The sequence below is a fragment of the Hippocampus zosterae genome, chromosome 15 (genome assembly GCF_025434085.1).
Source record: "Hippocampus zosterae strain Florida chromosome 15, ASM2543408v3, whole genome shotgun sequence".
Lineage (NCBI taxonomy): Eukaryota > Metazoa > Chordata > Actinopteri > Syngnathiformes > Syngnathidae > Hippocampus > Hippocampus zosterae.
Genome location: NC_067465.1, coordinates 16,331,824 through 16,353,136, shown reverse-complemented (window position 1 = coordinate 16,353,136; position 21,313 = coordinate 16,331,824). Strand labels below are relative to the sequence as shown.

At 41.1% G+C, this 21,313-nt stretch overlaps 1 protein-coding gene across 2 annotated transcripts in view; it reads left to right on the top strand.

The window, feature by feature from the left end:
• egfra (epidermal growth factor receptor a (erythroblastic leukemia viral (v-erb-b) oncogene homolog, avian)) overlaps positions 1 to 21,313 on the top strand; it is a 51,372-nt gene that overhangs the window by 2,035 nt on the left and 28,024 nt on the right. The window contains exons 1-2 of one of the 2 annotated variants that reach the window (XM_052088402.1): positions 11,202 to 11,351; positions 20,609 to 20,760. In XM_052088402.1, the coding sequence (XP_051944362.1) occupies positions 20,671 to 20,760 (90 nt within the window). In that variant the 5' untranslated portion in view covers positions 11,202 to 11,351; positions 20,609 to 20,670. Of the gene's footprint in view, positions 1 to 11,201; positions 11,352 to 20,608; positions 20,761 to 21,313 lie in introns of those variants that run through there. The other variant, XM_052088401.1, reaches the window with a different exon arrangement.

The following is a 21,313-nucleotide window of genomic DNA, read 5'->3' as shown; positions in this document are numbered from 1 at the left end:
GGAAAGCAATATAAAATTGGAGCCAACTATCACTTCAGGACGCGTTTGCTAGAAACTTCCTACAACAGAAAAAAGCCAACGTTGTATCAAGATTGCAAATGTTTTCCCAACCCACCTGGCAGAAAACATGGTTCTGCTTAAGGAAAAGAAAAAAAAAGTAGTTGATCAAGACGGTGGATTGCAGGGGTGACATAGCCAAGCAGAAAGTGCTTTTACCAGCTTGGGTGACTTCTTTCAGTGCTATACCTTTGAAGAAAGTAACAAGTATTGCAAGTTACTTCATTTTATTTGTTTGCATGTGTATATAGACCTGAAAGCTATGCAAATTGTCATTTTACATTGACTTGAATAAGTGTGTCATGGACCACGGCTTTCACAAATGCAATTGACAAGGATATACGTGTACAGCCTATTATATGATATGGAAGTTGCCTTTGTTTGCTCTTCACTTGTGAATTTACCCTCCAAGCCCATAATAATGCAAATTGTCTTTTCACTACGCACAAGTTCCACTCCTCGCGATTGTAAAATACGCCACTCCAAGTTGGTCTGCTGCAGTGATTCCTCTCTCAACCAGTAGGAAATATTCTAGAAAAACAAAACACAGCAACAAAAAACATTAAATGCGGTGGAAATATTTTGAAAATGCCATGATGTCGATTTTTGGTGGCACTGTGATTTCCGATGTTCCTTTTGTTGTCCTGTGACTATAAAAAAATAACCTTTGAGTGTTAACCAAAAAAAAAATCAATTTCTGAGAATCATTACAGTCACTAGTTGGAATAATATAACGTCTTTTTTTCCAAGTAGAGATTTATCTTCATTGGGTGACTCAGAGGCTTGGAAAGGCCAGATGTCAGAAGAGAAAGTGACCATGAGTGTTCCCGTACTTCCTATTAGTATGAATCATTCAGTGCTTGTTCTTTCCTCCGATGTGCACAACGTGCTGCACAAATACAACATGCTCGGTAGCCAAGAAGGACAGCGCTCCTAAATATAGCCGCACTTCGAAACAAAAAAAATGGGCAGCACTGTTTGAGAACAGAGAAGCACAATCGAGACTAATTTCCATTTGTCAAGAGATGCCAGTTCCTGCTAGCGCTGAACGCATGTGTTAATGTGCTTTGTCAAGGTTTCCCCCAAAGACGTCAGATGTTGGACTCAAACGTTTTGGGCATCTCAATTGCACCTTCTGCTGAACTAGAAGCAAGACTTTGTGGGGACCGTTTGGGGAAAGGCCTTTTTCTTCTTCCCAAGCATGGTCAAGAAAGGCTCGCTTGCATGAGTTTGGAGTGCAAAAACTCTTCTTTTGCTCTCAGCCCGAGTCAAAGCGGCCATTAATTGTTTCATGTCTCCGTGTGAGCCATAGCACTTGCTGAAATGGAATCAAGACTTTGTGGAAACAGTATGAAAAAAGCCTTTTTTTTTCTCTCCACAACATGCTGCACAAAATCGTGCTTAACTTTGGTGTGGTCGAACTGGAGAGCCATGCTTTTGAAGCCCATTAGCCTCTTCTCATGAATGAATTTATATGGAACAGCATCATTTGTGCTAAAACTGTTGGCGACCCGCAGCCTCACCGCGAGTCGTAACTGCGGCGGTCATTTCCCCAAATGACGGGCCAGGCTAGGCGGTCACCGTGATTAAAAAAAACGTCTTTTTTATTATGGTCTCTCCGAAGTGCAGCCATGAGGTGAACCTGCTCAGAGTTTGACTGAGTGGTATGTGGGATAATCTGTCAAAAATGAATATAATCTGTTTGCGTGTTAATGGCAAAATCCTTAATCCCAAAAGGCGTGATTCCCAGGTCATCTTTAGCACATGGTAACAAGCTCATTTCACTGTTTCACTGTTTTTCATTGTTATTGGGGATTCTCCTGTTTTTGCAAATACAAATGCTGGCGCGGCATTTCTTTTCTCAGTTGCAGATGGGAAGGAGTTGTCTCATCGGCGGGGGGGGGGGGGGGGGGCGCACCTTGATTTTGAGACAGTTTGGAATAAGTGTATCAGAATTACAATTTGCGTCAAGTAAAGCTTGCATTCAAAACAAAAAAGGTAAGAAATTAGAGATTGCATAAAAACAAATCTGTTAACTCCGTTCGCTGATGTGTGACAATCTATGAAAATGCTAATCGTTGTCCATGCGCAATGTATGAACCATCTTGAATACTGGACAAGGATCTCGTGTCAAACGCCGAGCAGGCAACTCCCTTGCAGAATAACTTCACAATCTTTTCGCTCAGACTGTTTTGTGTTTCAGACGGTACTTCTATTTTGTTTAGCGACAGAGTTTAAATGGATTCAGCAGTTAATATCTTAAGCAATAGCATCTACTACTACAAGATGGTTACAGTTCCCACCTTTTTTTTCCTGACGGGAAAACAGAAGGCAAGGCAAGTTAATATTTATAGCACACCTCCGGCACAAGACAACTCAAAGTGCTTTACAGAAAACAAGAGCATAACAGAAAGACAAATAGAACATTACTAACAAATTGATTTTTAAAAAAAAGCAAGCAACAGTTTAGATGAGTTAAAAGGTACCGTGCAGATTTAATGCTTAGGGGCATGAAGAACTAAATTTCGATTTGAAAGTGTCTGCGTGTGGTTAAAATGGCAGTTTATTTCCTTTTTTTCTTTATAATACTGTATATATACAGTGTATATAAATACTGTATATATATTTTTTGCAGCATTATCCGCTAAATGCTGCCTCAATGCGTTTAGTCTGGACCCCGAGTTGTTGGATCTGAGAGCTCTTTTAGGGTTGTATTCTCCGGGATATGTTCTGGGCTCAACCCATTTTTGTGAACGATCAGTAGGTTTTGAAAATATATTCTGTGACTGACTGAAAACCAATGTGGAGATCTTAAAACTGTTGTGATGTGCTCAGATCTCGTAGTCCTGTTTAAGACGCGAGCAACAGCGTTCTGGATGATGCACTGTTTAATGCTCTTTGTTTCCAAAGTTGGGCAGAAGCGTTCGCGTTCTCCAGAAAGTCGGTCGTTTTAGTTGCGCATAAGCGTTCGCATTCTCCAGGAAGTCAGTGGTTTTGGTTGGGGCAAACTTTTTTGCGTCATTTTACGTTGTTCCAGGAAACGCAAACTCGTCCGACAGATTTTGTCCAATTGCTCCCAAAGTCCATAGCATCGCTGCCCTGTGAGAAACACAAATGTCAGTTTTTGTCCCTTTTTTTTGGTTTGCTTTTTCACATTCATTCATGGGACGTCCAAAACGCAGACACCCCATGAATGTAAACGTTTTAAAATGGACATACCTGGATGCGTTTTTCACAGCGCAACTACGATAGACTAGAGTTGACGGGCTGGAGACATTTTTTGTTTCAATCCTCGCGTCTGCGCGCAACATTGCGGCGAAGCTCGATGATCATTTGAAAATAGAAGATGAAATGGGCAGGTTCGGCATCGTCCCTCTGGAAATTGAACAGACGTTTTTCATGACAAAAGTTCACCCTGTAGCCAGCACACTTGGGAGACGCCCCCCCAATAGCTATTCCTCGTCACTCACAAATCTCTCCAGGATGAAAAACCGGGCCTTTGCTGATCATTAAAGTACTCTCTGCGGGAAAAGATGGATGCGCGCAGTGTACTAAAAGTGATCCCGTGTCATCGGAGAAGCTGGCGCCTGTCCTGATGAACTTGCCAGACGCCCATTATGCTGCAGACGTCGAAAATGTGCTTTTGCGTTTTGGGGAGTTGCAAGTTGAATGATTCTGGTGTCACTCTGGGACAATAGCAGCTCTGTCCTTAGCAGCTCTGGGTGCTATCTGAAACCCGTCTACTGCAGCCATTTACTGGTTGTCATTGAAAGGAAAGAAAAAAAGTGACTTTTTTCATCTCATTTCATTTCAGCACACACCTGCCACCATTTAAAGTGCTTCCGATGAACCCCAAATTAAGCTCATATGCTCGAGTAGGCCTTTTCTGATCATTTTTCCCTGATTCAGTTTAGCTGACACTGACTGTTTTTTTTTTCTTAACTTGAAGGAAAAACAGCCCCAAAGCATCATGCTGCCATCTCAGTATTGTGTTGTGTCTGTGTCTGAGTAATGTCAATCTTGTGGAATATTTTCACCACTTGATGATGAGTATCATCACTCTGTTCCACGATGGATTTATTGTATTGCCTTGGAAATTATTTGTACCTTTATCCTAACTTGATATGACAACAATTTGGGCGTGTAGACTTTTCACCTGCACTGTATTTTTTTATTCTGATGGCAAAAGTGAGCCATCCTGTTTTCAGAAAAGGTTTAAATGGCTTGATCAATTGGGCCACTTCGGGCTATTTTTGGGACAGAAATCTAGTTTGTAGATAGCAATGTGTTGTTTGCATAGATAAAGCACTTGCACTCTGTTTCAGTTGAGCCGTGCGGTGCAAACACATCACAAAAACACAGACACTCATTCATTAATTGGTGTATACATGCAATAATTTGTGGTTACTCATTGAACAGGTTGGCGTCTTTTGTTTGTACGGGGTAGGCAGAAAATCACCCGCTTCATTTTATGGCCTTTCCATGATTCACAGCATCGGTCCTAGTGGAAAGCAAGAGTTTCAAAGTGGGGGAAAAAAAGCTGGTTATCTTCGACTCTCATCAGGTGTAGCGTGGCACTAAAAAAAGAAGGGCAAAAAAAGCAGAATAAGGCCTCTGATGTTTTCCTCTCACAATGCATCTTTAGGCTTGGCTAGAATTGAGTCGTATTCACTTCTTTCTTTTCTATCTTGCCTGTGATGCTATGATACTAACTCAAACCACGTCAATTTGCCAGGTTGCCCCCCACCGTCCACACCCCTCGCTCATTATCAAATGTAACCTCGATGCTTCAAGAAATGAAAGCCTCAAGGTGTTCAACTGAAGTCCACCATGGTTATTTGCGTGCTCCACTGCTTGGGCGACTGCTTCCTCGTCAGGGCAATCTGCAATCGTATCTCTTTACTACTGCCGGTCCTGGGGAGGGATCTCCCACGGTGAGGACAACAATGGCAGAGCAAACAACTCAGCAGCTTTTTCAAGCACCTGATCTCCGCAACACCACCCTTCTTCTTGTGTGGCCCTTAATTTTGGAAACGGAACGCTCGGACTCACACATTGTGTGTGAGTCCTGAATTTTGAATTCTTGAATGCCTGAATTGCCTGAATGCCTGAATTCTGAATTCTTTGGTTGGATGAAATGTAGGTCTTGGTTCTTCATCCCCAGGGCGTTTCGACCATCTTGGCTTCACTATCTCGCTTGAAGCCACATTTTTACACTGTCCTGTAAGCTTCAGGATGTGTCAACATCGAAGTGCCGTCCATTTCAAATCCTTCATGATGCTGTGCCTGATCGGGCATGTCTTGGTTTATTCGCTAGACTGCCTTTGAAAACCTGTACTATCCCCCCGACAACAACCCCCTCCCATCCTCCACTTCCCACCACCACTTGTTTTCTTAGTGCATTACACGGTACATTACAAGGGTGTGTTGAGATATCACTCAAGATTTTCTTGTTTTCACTGCTGGTGAATAGGTGGCTGCATAGTTTCTGATGTGCGATAGATTAGAAGGGATTTTTTCTATTTATTTTTTTAATGGAAAATGTACTTTGTAATTGTTTTTGATACAACTTGATGGGACTCTGGAGTGCCTGCCCAACCACCAAGGGTGAAATAAAGACAAAAGACGTACACTTTTTCCTATATGCCCACTTCAAAGATGTTACTATGGTAACAGCATGGCAAATTTGCATAATAACCCCACCAAAAGTGGGAGTTGCATGAAGGTGTACAGCCTGCTACAATAATGTCACAGACCTGTGGAATGTTTTAAATTGTGAGGAAATTGCATCTTATGTCTCATTTAGGTATGTGCATTTATAGAGCTCCCAATTGGGTTAATTACATTGACAGTTATGTCGAATTCATTAATTCACTGTGCTCCTGTTTCTCGTTGCCTCCACCTCCTGTCGCTTCCTTGGACAAGGACTGGCATTGACAAGATGCAGTCAAAGCGTTGGTTCTCGACTTACACTTTTCTTGTTTGGCTTGGCATCCAAACTGGACTTGTGAGAAAGAGCAAAAATGTCCTCCAATGCGCAGCCGAAAGGCGTCCCTGCAGAGAGCAACCCCCACCTTGAGACGGACACAAAAGGTTTATTCAGGACTTTGTTTCCTTTTTGACACAGACTTATCTGTCTTGTGCATGACCTTAACTTGCCATGTAGACATGACTTTACAACCCGCCGTCAATACATACAGAGGAGAAAGGCATCCCAGTTTAGTTGACGGCTTTCATGCCGTCAAAGGGCTGTCAAAGGCCTTTTTGTGCTTTTTTTTTTAGGGCTTCTTCCAACGGTCGCGCATGAAAGCTGCGAATGGTCACTAGAGTCATTTTAAACTACGACGATGGTATTATACGCCATGGATCCTCTGAAGCGTACCTTATCAGATGCCGATTCAGCGAGAAATGATTGGCTCTGCAGATGGGTTTGCTTTTTCTTTGGCTTGTTGCTGACACTTAACTCCATAGCCCCAAAAGGTTTCGATACATTCTAGCATCACGGTACACATTTGATAAGAGTTGAGATGTTTCACACTGGTTCAGTGACATAACCTTGAACAATGTTAAACCCAGTGTTTTCTAGTTTCAACGTCTTACTTACTTTCAACTGTGGTAAACTTGTTTCTTGACGTTTGAATGGCAGTAAATACTTTAATCCTTTTCACTTGTCCTGTTACAAAGGCTTGATCTTAGAAGAGATTCTTTCCATTCATTCCAACAGGAAAACAAACAGCTTGGTTGACCACCATCCCGGCTTCACCGTACTTTGTCGTGTTAGCATGCGTGAGCAGGTGCTTTAGATGGGAATGCGATCACTCTGGCCCGTCACATGAATCCAGTTCTTGTGTACGGAACGATGCAACCAGGTGCTGAAAGATTTGTTCACATGATCACATCATACTCTTTGTCGTAGTGGCGAGTGAAATCAGGGTTTTTGTTGAATTGAGGTTTGATGTCTGTGAATGCCATCCCTCCCATTCTAGCCGAGGCAATAAGCATCCGTATAATCCTTGCAGCAGGTTGTGTAGGAGACCCGAAGGTACTGAGCTCATTGTCACTTTGATAAGCCGGTGGTAAAGGGGGGAGGGGGCATAAAGTTTATGATGAAATGTGGCATGTGGTCAGCAATAAAAATCAGCTTATCAGTGGTGGTTAGTTGATACTAAAAAGCAAGTTACCCACCACAGCAAGACAATAGCCCCCCTGTGTTCTTGGAAGGGCTTTGGAAAATTAGATAGTTTGGCTCACGCCTAAAGCTTTGTTTCCGACATGATACAAAAATACACCAGCAAATTATCTTGTCATGCACTTGTAAAGTGTTATTTCTTGAGCAGTGAATTGCAATGATAGGGGGTGCCGGCAGTATAATTTGACTGGGTGTTGCGGGGGAAGAAAACAAGATGTCATCCCCTCTCTCGCAGTGGTTCCGGCACATTATGAGCTCGGTGTTTCATCATTTTTTTTATTCCTGCTATTTAAAGATGAGCTGATGGAAAATGTCACTTCATATTTGGAGAGATCCATCAACTCCCATCGTGCTAAAACATATTGTGTTGCAATGTCTCCAAGTTGTAGCTTTCTTATTTGTCTTGTAGACTTAAACACCAGTGCTTCGTTGCACTCAGTTAATTTCCTTGTGGTGCAACCTCTCCATTACCTCAAGATTTCATGATTATATCCGAAGGCCTGCGGGGGGGGGGGGGGGGGGTCCTTGCGGTGTTTCGTTCCATAAAAATAGGTTACGCTAACTTTCGCATGACATAATATGCACATGGTCTGACTTTGTCTTACAACTGCTTGACTCTTAAAAAACAAAAAAAAACCACTCTGGAGAATGAGCAATGTTGCTACTCTGACTTTAATGTCCACAATAAACCACTTTACGCTGAACGCTTTGTGGTAAGGGAAAGACTGTTCCAGATGGTGCAAATACCCTCGAGTGCATAGCTGGAGCGGTGCCAGGCGGGAGGGATTAGTCCTCTTGACCCGGAGTGTTTCCACTCCATCAACAATCCACCACTGAGTTGATTGGCTGGTTTAAAAAAATATATTCTCCTTGTGAGGTGTCCAGCTAAATCTCAGTAAACGGGTGGCCAGGCAATTTTCACAAGATTAAAAAATAAAAAATAAAATAAGGGTTATTGGGTCAATGGACCTGCAAACAACCCACTAAACTAGAGTTAATTTATTCTTAGATCGATTTCTGCATGATTTGTTCGAACTGCATGGGTGTTTTTATCAGCAGATGACAGCAACTAGAATTGCACTCAGTTGAGTACAGACCTAGTCAAAACATTCCTGACCGAAACTGTTGCCGTTGAGAATGTCGCTGCGTTAACTGAAACACAATGCCACGCATGGCATGCTTTCTATTTGACCAAACTACCTGGTTGGTCACTGAACCACTGAGCCCCAATACAAGTGGCCTGCAGCATCGAAAAAATCTAATAGACGCCTTGATCGGCACAGAAATCTCATAGGTTCTTGCTTGGCCCAAGTACCAACTCTTTTTATTGAAAAGAAGTAAGAATGAATTCTTTTTTTTCCGGTGTTCGACACAGTAAAAAGTCATCTGTTTATTTGCAATTTATATAAGGCTTAGGTAGTCATCAGATGACCACTGGGCGGCGCCCATGTAAGCATGAGCGTGCTGTCGACCACAGAAGAATCTTCAAAATTCCGTATCATATGGTTTGACATGGTCAGTCAAAAATATTTATTGTTAAATTAAGGATTTAATGTTATATTTGAATTTCAGATGCACTTTAAATCTTTTCTGTTCCAGTTACTAAAGCTATTCTTTATTGTAAGTTGGTCCATAAAGTTGCTACATATTTCTTACTTTTTTTATTCTGTTATACGTTAATAAGGATTATGCAAAGGTGTACTTATAACAATTTTATAGACAAATGATACTATTTATAGCCGTGCGGGGACGAGGGGGGGGGGCGCGAGATGTTTTCCTCTTCCTTGGGGGGGCACGACCGAAAATAATTGAGAACCACTGGGCTACGGTAATTTACAGCAGTAGGGTACGCTAATGCCAGCATGTTTTAGTCTCTGCCCGCTTAGAACTCCAGCTCATGAGGTATCGGTACTTGAAAAAGTACCTTGTAGTATCTAGTAAAGTTTCAAAAAGGGTTTTAAATCTCTGCTGAGAATTGCAGCAGCGACAATATGGTGATAGAATTTATTGGCCGAGTGCCGACTAAAGGAAAAGACAGTGACTATAACATGACGTAGGTTGAAACTTGTCTGATATGTGTGATGACTGATGTGAAGCAGTGGAGCAAAAGGCCCTCAGTGTGTCTGACTGAAACAACAGCCATCATCAGTCATCCTGTTTTGTTTTGGGGGGGACTTTGTCAACTGTGATTGTTTTGAGGCGTCGGGCGAGGCTAACACCCCCACCTCTCAAAACAATGGATGAAAGAAGCCGAGGCATGCATTGCCTGCAGTGTGTTGGGCAAGTTTTGTTACCACAGCATAATATTTTGTATGTTTTTTGAATTGTTTATGTAAAATTACAGTCTAAATTGTGTTACATTCTCCACTTCTGCACTCCCAGCATACACTCTTTAGCAAACTACATGATTACTGACACTACAGTAACAACGGCAGGAAGGCGGGACTTTGCTTTACTATGGACCGATATTATTATTATTAGTAGTAGTAGTACTAGTAGTACTGTGGAACTTCGAGTTACCAGTTAAATTGGTTCAGTGATTTTATTTTTAACCTGAAAAGTTCATAATTCCAGGTAATGTTTACCATTGAAATTAATCCATTCTTAATCTGGTATACCTACTTTTTTCTTTTTAACCAGTGTGTGGTTAAGAATCAACGTAATTGAATGCAGAAATTCAGTGAAATGATAATTTTAGAACCTATTACAACTCTAGAGCTACAGTATTTCTTGCTCATTAACTTTAACTAAGGAGGGGAACTACAGCTCTTCTTCCATGATAACATGGGAAAATTCTCATTCTCTCTTCTTTTTTTGTTTTTCCTTTCTAATTCATTAGTTGATTTTGGCATACTAATCCATGGAAATTTGTCCCTTTCTGTCCAAAAACATTCAGTAGAACGGCACATTGTCATTTAAAAGATGAATTGCTTTTGGTCATTTTTGCAACTTTTTGATCGCCTCCTATTTGTTTTCAAATCTCTGAATAATAACGCGCCACCTTACCTCTCTGAGCTCATCCGCCCCTACACACCTGCCCGGTGCCTCAGGTCTGTGGACCAGTCTTTGTTAGAGGTACCAAGAGCTAAACTGAGGCTCAGAGGGGATCGAGCCTTTTCTGTTGCGGGTCCCTCTCTCTGGAATGACCTCCCACTGAACATTCGGCAAGCCTCCTCGCTGCCCATCTTTAAAGCCCTCCTCAAAACTCACTTGTATTCTTTGGCGTTCGACTCAGCATGATTTGTCCTTGATTTTACTGCTTGGTGCTTTCCACCGCCTTTATTACCGATTCGTCTTACTGTTTATTGTGTATGTTAAATCGCTCCATGTACAGCACTTTGTATGCAGCGATGGCTGATCGAAAGTGCTCTATAAATACTGTTGACTTGACTTGCTGTCACCAACAAGAGCTTTCTTTTTCCACAAGGCAGTTTTTGGCGTGTACTCACAAAATATTTTTATTGACTCGACCCAGTCCAACTCTGTTTTTATTTGTGGAAATGATCGTCCTCCATTTGCAGAAACATGAAATAAAGTTTCTCTGATGATCAAAATAGCCATCGATTTGGTTAACCAGAGTTTAACCAGAACTATTGCAAGAGCTCATTTCCTGTTCCATAATAACTCTTTGCGTTGCTTTTCTACATCGCCAGGTATTCTAACGTGCTGCTGCCAGAGTCCCGACTACAACTAGCGGAAGAGGTCAGATGTCTTGTCACCACACGAAACAGCGATGACTATAAATGTTTTACTTTTCCAACACGCAGTACTGATTGTTACTCCTCCGTTGCTCTTCTTCACACGGCCGTGGTATAAAACAGTTGATTTTAGCGGAGAGCACCCCCACCCCACCCCCCGAGTCTTGGCAGGGGCATGCCACTGCATGACAAACATATCAGCTTGATGTGTCATGAGGAGGCCGCTTGCTGCAAACTCTCTTCTTTGCTTGCTTGCGCAAATGAAATTGGTCACAGTTTTGGTGTGAACAAAAGCTGTCTTGAACAGGAAAGAAAAGATAGTCGTTCCTCGGGTGTTGTGAGCCATTCTCGCAGAAGTATCGACTCAATTTAATGGGCCACTGCTGTGTAAAGTGGGGGTCGAGATGGTGAGTAAGGGCTGAGTAAAGCTCGCTCTCTCCAACCTTCCCGGGGGCTTTTTGCGGAATATTCCTTTTATGGGGCCTCTTGTGACGAGGATGAGTCGCCGAAGCACCGGCTGAGCTGTCGGCACAAATGAGCCTGTCAGCGCTTGTTTCTAAAAATAAGAAAGCTCTTCAAGTGGAAAAGGCTGATTATCGCTTTTTGGTTAGCTGGAGTTGAAGAGTTATCTGTCGCTCCTGTTGTGTTGATGTGCTCCAACCTGGGCCTCAGACCAGGAATGCTTAAAGCAAACCAACAGGGGATTCCCAAATCACAGCTGGCGAAATCGCTTGTGTGAAACATACGCGTCCCACTTTTGCCCGTGGTTGTTGTTTTTCCTCCCCTGCTCATGCCTCTGTGGCAGTTTGAGGGAGTTTTTTTTTTTTAGGGAGGAGGCGGGAGGGTCGAGGAGTGAGTTAGCAGGAGCGTGCTGGCCGCCCACTCCATCTGCCGGCCTTCCTCTCTTGCTTCCTGTGGGAACGAAGAGGAGTATGGCGTATGGCTTTAACAGGGAACGGTGGATAGGGTGGGGGGTTCTTGGCCGGGAGAATGTGTGTTGGATGTTGGGAAGGAAGCAGGCTGTTTTACAAAGAGAATGCTGGGTGCATTATTGAAATTTTAAATTGGGGTGGGGGGGGCATTGTGTGAGTTTTTAATAGCACACGAGTGAGATTGTTTTTGGGGTTAATGGACTTGGGGGAGATTTATCTGACTGACATACTACACTGAGGAGTTGGGCCCAGCTGTGTATACATCATACAAGTAAATGAACTTGGGGGCCCGGCACACTCACAATAAGGTGGATTTGTCCCCCACTGTCATTGAAGTAGAGAATCCCTGGTTACACATTGTGTGTTTATAATTCACCCCAGCAGCTCAAATGATAACCAACAAAAGAGTATCCAGTGAGTCAATAACTGTGGAATTAATCATTGAAAACAAAACATTTCTCCCTCGCTCACTTGCTTGTTTTTCTGAACATTGAGTGGTTGCGAGAACTCCTGTCGGACATATCTGGCTCTTCGGCTGCGAACTGCTCTTCCAGTCAATATTTTGGCATCTCTGCTGTCAGTCGGCTTGGTTTTACAGTTTTTGATTTTGTTGATGCGTTTAATAATGAAGGGAAAGGTTCTCCAGAGTGAGGGGCCCCAATTCAACTTGATGGCATTTAGCATAATTCATGTCATAGATGAGAAAATTAATACTGTAGTTTAAATGAAAAATAAAATTACTGTATCTGCTATTTGAAAATCAAATGCAAACTGTATCTAAAGGCCGCGGAACTCCACAAATGCCGAACAACATCATCAAACAGCCAGCCATTGACGCTAGAAATTGGAGAAGGCAAGATTTGGGTATTATGTATTACGTGTATTGCAGCAATCCCTCAGTGACGTTCCAGAAAGAACCTATGATGAGTGAAATCCGTCAAGGAGTCATTTCTATTTCTCTCTCTCTCTCTCTCTCTCTCTCTCTCTCTCTCTCTCTCTCTCTCTCTCTCTCTCTCTCTCTCTCTCTCTCTCTCTCTCTCTCTCTCTCTCTCTCTCTCTCTCTCTCTCTCTCTCTCTCTCTCTCTCTCTCTCTCTCTCTCTCTCTCTCTCTCTCTCTCTCTCTCTCTCTCTCTCTCTCTCTCTCTCTGTAATATATTTATATATATATATATATATATATATATATATGCACACACTTTATATATATATATATATATAAAATATACACACAGTAAAGATTAAACCTGGCCAAGGATTTAAGAAAAACCAAAATATAATCATTTTCTTCCAAACAACCGACAGGTTTTAGAAATACTGTACAGAATGTTTGGTCGACCTTTCCGGGTTTTGTCATGTTGACATTAATCTCCAGTTCCTTAGCCAATCAGGATGCAGAACACAATGCACTACGAAAAAAAATGCACAAAAAAAAATCTGTGAACCAGCGAAGCTGTGACAGATGAACCTTGTTCTGGTGAGGGATTACTGTGCGTATTTTACAAGTCATTCTTGACATGGGTCCTGCATGGGACATGCTTGTGCGTTGCCTTTGAAATCCAGCTTCCTCAAGCTGAGTTAAAGCCCCAAACATTAAATCAGCTCAGCCAAGAGCATCTGCAGTGGCTCATACACTTTGAGACGCATCATCCTTGTTTGGTCTCCTTGAGCTTTTCTCAGACTGTTCTTCACAGACGCCTTCAATGGTCTTGTTTATGACCCATAGTTAGTCTTCAGGGGAAAGACCCTGACATGTTCATAGGTTAGCCTTTGTCCAAAGCTAAAGATTCCAAAGAATTAAAGTTTTACTTCACAACCAACAGCTTCAGCCCACTTGCTGTTGAACCATGACTGATCACCCCCCTTTCCCTCCTTCCCTCATTCCCCACGAGAACAACCAGGAATATTCCCCAGCTTCGTAGTTATTGTGCAGAACAAAGGTCCATTGAGAAAAAAAAAGTACATTTGTAATAATTTCTAAATTTGTCAGGCAGCAGCATTTTAGACCAGATGGAGAGTCTTCTTCAGCAAGTTGCTTGAGTGGCCTTCGAAGTGAGAGTTACGGTAGCTTCTCAGGATTCAGTAACAGATTCACTATCATTTGTGTGACAGCTTAATATTTTTCAAACCATCTTAAAATGAATTTCCTCAAAAATTGATGGAGCGCCTTGTAATCCGGTGCGCCTTGTGCAGTGATTCCCAAAGAGTGTGCCAGGGCACTTTATTGTCCCGTGAGATCACTGAAGGTGTGTCGAGGGAAATAATTACATTTCACTTAATTGTTCAGAAAATTATTTCTTTATAACAAATAGTGTATATTTATTCATCCATCTATTCCAGCAACTTCTCGTGATAACATAACAAATAAATGATCTTTCTCTTCGATGGTAGAAAGTATATAACTGACATCTGTGTCCACTTTTTGTGACACTTTTGTTTGGTGGTGTGCCATGAGATTTTGCGGACTTAAAATATGTGCCCTGGCTCAATAAAGGTCTGGAGTGCCTGGCCTTGTGAATGGATGTTGCTTTTTAATTACTCGTCTTTTATTCAGATTTTCTACTGTGTACTTTCACGCATCAAACGCTAGCTGGTGTACAAGTTTTCCTTATACCCGACCTAGAACTACTTCCTGCTTCCACGTCTAAGAATAATGGAAAATTGTAGTCCTATCAGCCTGATGCTGAACATTTCTGGTCGCGCCTTTCAAATGGTAAAATGTGGAACAATATCATTGCGGTGTGTGCGACCGAGACCTAAATGACACAGCCAGCTTCCAACAGCAACTTAGCATAAAATGAGCAGGCTTGAATAATGGCGAGCCAGGAATTTGAAAGTACCCGGTGAGTGTATTGACTTGTTTACGACTGTTGAACTATCAACCAACATAGCATTTCACACACAACCACCAATCACCATATTGACTAACAATGTTTAAACTTTCCCCCCCCCAACCTTCAGAGGAGCGCCTTCTCTTATCCATTTAACAGGTGAACAAAAGCACGTGGCACACAGTCTAAAATGTTATCGTCCTGACTACCAGTCGTTCAAATTTGTCCTCTGTTGAGGACATTTGTGAATCTAAATATCTCCCGCACAGTGCATCCAATCGCATTAACTCCTTTTGTGCTCTAAAGAGGACATTCAGTGCTTTCCAATGATACCAAATTTGTAGGGGTGGGGCTTTGTTACTTTGACTTCTCAATAGAAGAAAATGGCTTCCGTCAGTGCAAGCACTTTTTATGGGAAGAGGAAAAGTAATACTTTGTATCAAACACATTTTGTCTTGAAATGCTGTTGGCATTTTATTTATAAGACTCTTATGAACACGTTAAAGTGTTGTTTGAGTTGTTTTAAGTGTATTTGAGCCTAGTATTCAAGTGTTTAAAAATGTACTCTGTAGTGGAATTTCAAAAATTTCTCTTGGAGTAGTCCAATTACTTCAAATAGATTGAGGAATTTCAAAATAAATGTGATTGGACAACATTTTTTTTCTCTAGTAGTCAGGAGGATTGGCACACTATCCACTGAAAAGTACGATGCAGTCACACAACTGGAGGATTCTGAAAGTATCTATTTATTAATTTTATTTTTTAATAGGCGAAGGGATTTTAAATTACCGTATCACTTGCAATGTCAGCCTGCGAAGAGAGAGCCGCAATAATCCCGCCTAGATGTTGCAAAAGCAAGTGGCTCGTATTTCAGCATTGTCTTTTGATAGCCTTGGTGACTGCGCTACATATAGAATAGCAACAAACAATCGAAGGATGACATCTATGACCCTGCTTTTCTACTTTGGAAATCTTTTCTCTCACTCCCTTTCCATCACTTCCTGCCCAGAGTTGTACATAATTCCGTCCATCCTCCTCTTTCCCCGGAGACGAGAATCAACTACCATGTGGTCCAGCATCACAGGGTAGCCGCCTGGAGCGGATCAAGCGCAAAGAGCAACTTCCTGACATGTCAAAGAAGGCTTGGGTTTCTTTTTTTCCCTCCCGTCTTTATTGCACTCCTCCCACCTTTTTCTTCCCTTTCCGAGACTCAGAGACGTTTGTTGTCAGGGCCCGAGGCAGCTCCCCTCATAAAGGAAGAATGTATTTCCCGTTTCCAGCATGTAGGATATTGATACCTTTGAGAAGCCCTCGCTGATCTCCAAGTGAATTGGTCCACTGCAGTTCTGTAGGGGGCAGTCATGAACCCATGAATCAACAGCTGCCCCAAAAGACAGATGATGTTTTGATGTACTGTCATAGACCAGGACATCTTAGAAGATGAAGACTGTGTGATTATTGTGATTATTCAACGAGGCAATTTACTGTCAGACTGGAGGCACAGGTTTCATAACGCTAATGCTGTTGACAGGCAAATCAACAAGAATGGCAGTTAGCATCCTCCTTTGATTATGTACACTATATGTTTACACATAATTGAATGAGCGGCCTCTGGATGCAGCGTAATTCAATTGCAGCTCGCGGACAAGAGGAAGCGGTCCGCTCATAAAACGAGCTCGGATTTCAGTGTGGATTGGATGTCCAAACGAAATCATTGCTCTTGACGGCTTCTTGCGTGTTGGTTGTAACCCACCAAAGCCGAGGTTTGAATATGTAGATTTTCATTGGTTTGTCTGAAAATGCACAGTTTTGCATAAAGTGTAATTCAGAAGCTTGTATTTATGACCCACTTGAGCCGTTGCAGAAATGAGCTTTTGAGTTATCTGGCCGCTGCAGCGTTTCCAGTAAATCTCCCAGTTATCACAGTTGTGTTTTGCTTGCTGCAATATCCACTAGAATCCATTTTGGGTGACAGATGGAAGAAGATCAGATAAATTGACACTACTTGCATGATCACGAGAATTCGCACGCAGGCCTGCGCACTAGCCTTCTTGCAAACATTGGGGAAGTTTGCAGTGTGCCAGTTGACCGTTATGCTTCTCATGCACACATTTGCATTTTGTTCATTTTAACACGGCAAAATATGATTGCGTGAAGCCAGTCGACGAGTTTGTTCGTATGCATTTTTCCATTTTAAGTTTAACATTTCACATGCTTTACGCTGCAATTGATTTCCCCAAAAGAACTGTGACTACTCTATTCAGATAAACATTTTGCCATATTTACTTAACTCTCGTAAAATTATGACTTCCTCCTTGGAAAATAACTGTTTTGGAAAATATTTTTCTGTAAATTTATTACTTACTCCTCGTAATTGTTTTTTCTTAAAATGATTTTCACATGCATTTGCTTTTGGATAATTTATTCCAGTGTGTGATTATTGCAAATTCAGTTTCATACAATTACAACTTAATTTAATAAGATAGGAACTTTTTTTTTTTAAACAAAGAAATTTTATTTGTAATGTTACTTACCACATAGTTACTTTTTGGTATGATTGTAATTTTCTTCTCTTAAAAGTTAGCTTGTCCCCTCAGAATTACATTTTCCCCCAAAATACATTTTCCTCATAATGTTACAGCCATATTCTTCTAGAATTATGACGTCTTAGAGATAAAGGTCCTAACCTTCATCTCTAAAAACAACCACCCAAAAAAATCACATTAATACTAATTTATTCATCGAAAATAAAACTAATAGAAACTGACTATCATTGGAAAACTCCCATGATATTCTGAAAAAAAAAATAATTTTGTGGTAATGCTTCCTTTTTGGAAATTGACAACGTAATCATTCTAAGGTCAAGTTTTTCCCCCCCTCTTATAGTATGACAACTTTTTATGACATTGTGTCTTTTCTTGGGACATCTTGTCAGCCAAATATCGTAATTGCCTCAGTCATTTTTCATTATTTTTGCAAAACAAGAAAAAGTCCAATTTTTTGAAGATACACGGATATTTTTCAAGGGGTCTTTTTCCTTCCGCTTACTTGTTCATCCAAAGCAGCCTAATACAATTTTTGTGAACACAGGCACACACACACTGCCAGATATTGTTGCCTCGAGAAACAAATACCGGTAATTGGCCCACAGCCTTGACTTCCAACGTAAATCCCTGAGGACACACCTGTGTGACTCTGCAATTAATCATAGTAAAGATGGTTCGCTTTATTATATTGGCTGCTCACAGGGTCAATAATCTCAATGCACACACACTGTTCTCGGAGCCACTCCTTGCCTCGGTTGCCTTTAACTCCATGTGAAGGCAGCGCAGCGGCCGGAAGTGAAGCAATGGCTAATTTGTAATTTGTCTCTGTTGCACTGTCCTTGACGTCAGCACAAGCCTCGCCCATGTACTGGGTGGACGGGTACTTTTGAGTCAAATGTGTTTAGTGGAAAACACCAAAGTGCTTCAACTACAATACAAGTCCTTGTCTTGTACTCGCCGTAATTGAGCAAACCTGCACACTTCCAACATGTACCGGCGCTGGCCACATTTTTAAAAGGTACACTAGCATTCCATTTCACAATGTTTTTTTTTTTCCATTATTATATTTTTAAAACACTTGAGCAATGAGAAAGTCTATGATGTTAAAAAAAAAGTGAAATAATAAAGAAAAACCGTCAAGACAAACATACAAATACACTACTATGCATTGTATTAAAAATTAAATAATATACATCACCTTAAGTAGAAAAAACTATTAGATTAAAATTTCATTCGATGAATAAATAGGTAATAAATAAATACATAAATACCTTGGTCAGGAAATAATTCATGATTTTTTTAACAGGTTCAGTTTAATTATTAAATGATGTTTTTCTTTTTTCTTCCTGTTAAGATTATGATTTCCAAATGACATGACAAGAATTTTATTTAATGTTACATTTTGGGGGGATTTTTTTTTTCCTTCATGCTATTTTCTTCTAAAAAGGCAGTTTTTTGTTAGAGTTCAACAAAATCAGATTTTCCCTAATATTGTTCTTACAAGTTCTTAAAAATTATAGCTTTGTCTAATATTCCCACTTTTTTCTCGTAATGTCAGTTTTTTTTCTTGATTTTTATTTATTGATGGGTGTGCTTCATTCTCAAAAGGTGAGAAGTCTCTGATAAAGCATGACTTTTAATGGAATATTACCAAATTTGAGGATATATGATCCACAGTCCATGGATCCAACTACCTTCTTCTAATATGCATTACAAGAAGTACTGCATTTACAACACATCCAGCCTTGACAGAGATGACGAACAGTGATATTTAATAATGTAGCTTGAATATACTCAGAGTCTGAATTTTGCGGTGTTGCTATATTGTGCAGCCCTTGGGTCCAGATGAGTAAAATCTAAGCAGCCCAGTGAGGAAAGCTTGCGGTGGCCTGTGTGTTGATACAGTCTGACCTTGTTTTCTGCCTGTCGGCCTAATAAGGAAGTGACTTTATGGTCCCAGGCAATCAGGCCACCTGCAGGGCCCGTTATGAAATCAGGAACGCCAAGCAGAGGTGGCTTTGCTTGTTTCTTGCTGCCACCCCCACTTGCGCAGCTAACCGATTCATCGGTAGGGAACGTGTGTTGACGTTACCCGGTTTTCCCCGCCGTTCGTCGTAAATCAGAATAACATAGTAATCAGAGAAAGCAGCTGTGCCATGTGTACATATTTACCGGACACACCGTTTACTTATTCTGCTTTGGCTTGAGGACTGATTACAACACAAATTGCATCTTACGTGGCTCCCCTAATTAATTTAAAGCTTCCTAGTGTGCCTTCGGTTGTCGTGGACGGTTGGCCCGGTTCGTGTCAGCAGGGGCCCTCAGGGAGCAGCTAATGAAGAGGGAGAGGGAGGATGACGGCAGGCAGATGTTTACCTCCTAATTCCCGCTCAATCAGTGCAATGAAGTTGTTTGCGTATGCATCAGGCGAAATTTGAGTGTTTTTCCTACTGAACCTAATTTAGAGTAGGCCTGCAGCTGTTGAATATTTTTAGAATCGAGTATTACACCACTGATCCCGTCCGTTCATGGAATAATCAGATTAAAGTGGATTCTGCGATATTAAAGACAGCATGCATGTGAGGGGGCAGGTATTAGTGTCCACTTGGGCGCCCTCTCATCGTGTATATGGCTTCTAAAGTTGAGGCCTGGCCTGTGACAACAAATATGACTTCAAACTGACTCCATATCATACGACAATTTAAATTTTTTGTTCTAGGGGAAAACAATTATTTTCTCAATTTTGTAAGTCGATTCTAGGAACTTTGTGTTTTGGTCATCTTGTCTTTTTCCAAGAAAATTGTAACTTCATTATCATAGTAATTTTTTTTCTCCGAAATAGTTTCTATTTTTCTTCCCCCTTTCTAATAAAATCTACAAGAAGTGCTGACTTTATGGTTTGGTCTGTTTGGCAGTCAAGTGCTAACCTGTTGTGGAATGCTGCCTGGGAGACTTCAGAGTACGGCAATACCTTGATTTCCACTACACATCTGGAAGAGTCTTTGCTTGCTGGCGCTTTTTGTATAACCATAAATCTCCACTTTAAAAGTTCCAGCCAAAGAAATTCATTACACAGTTACTAAATGTGCCGGTCGTAATATGAGTGAATGTATGGCAGTGTGTGTTGCTGGCGGAGGGGGTTACATAGCACGGGGTGACTCCTGCCTTGTGCCGGTCAGAACTCGTTGGACCGGCTCGCACTACAATGGAAGCCTCGTTCAGCACTTATCCTTATTTAGACACTCTGTTGGTGTGTGCGTGCGTGCATGTAATGTCAGTGACTGATAGCAATACAGGCCACAGTCATTATTGGCATTGCCCCATAGTTACAGATGATTGTTTGTATTTTTCCCGGCAGTGTGCCAAGGGATCACCAACCGCTTAAACTTGCTGGGCTCCAAAGAGGATCACTACCTGAACATGGTAAAAACCTACAGCAACTGCACTGTGGTCCTGGAGAACCTGGAGGTCACTTACATGGAGGAACACCATGACTTGTCCTTCCTCAGGGTAAAAATATATTTTTCCTCTGTGTTCATTTTTCTCCTTTTACAGCTTACAACCTCCCCAACACAAAAATGACTATTCTTTAAAATTGAATCCCAGAGAATAGATTCCCCCCCCCAAAAAAAAGATCTCATAAGAGTTTGTCTTTAACCTCTTAAAACAAAATTTTTCATGTAAAAGTAGAACATTGTCTGAAAAAAAAATCCCATTATTATTTCTGGTATTACCGGTACTTTGCTCAAAAGGATATGACTATTATATTCAGATTAAAACGTTTTTTTTTCATGAAAGAGTACAAAATTAATTATTCTCCACAATTTAATTCTTCAAAAAATGCTTCTTTTTATCAATTAACATTTTTATTGCTGATGGATAAGCGGATTAGAAAATGGATGGATATATATATGACATGAATATTCACATTTCCACAATTTTTCTAAATATTACTGATAAATGGGTTGAAGTGTGGAGCAGAAATTTTTAGCAACAAAAATTATCAAGAATGGTTACAGTGAAAAAATTTGAAAAATATACCCAACCAGTTGTGGTTACCTGA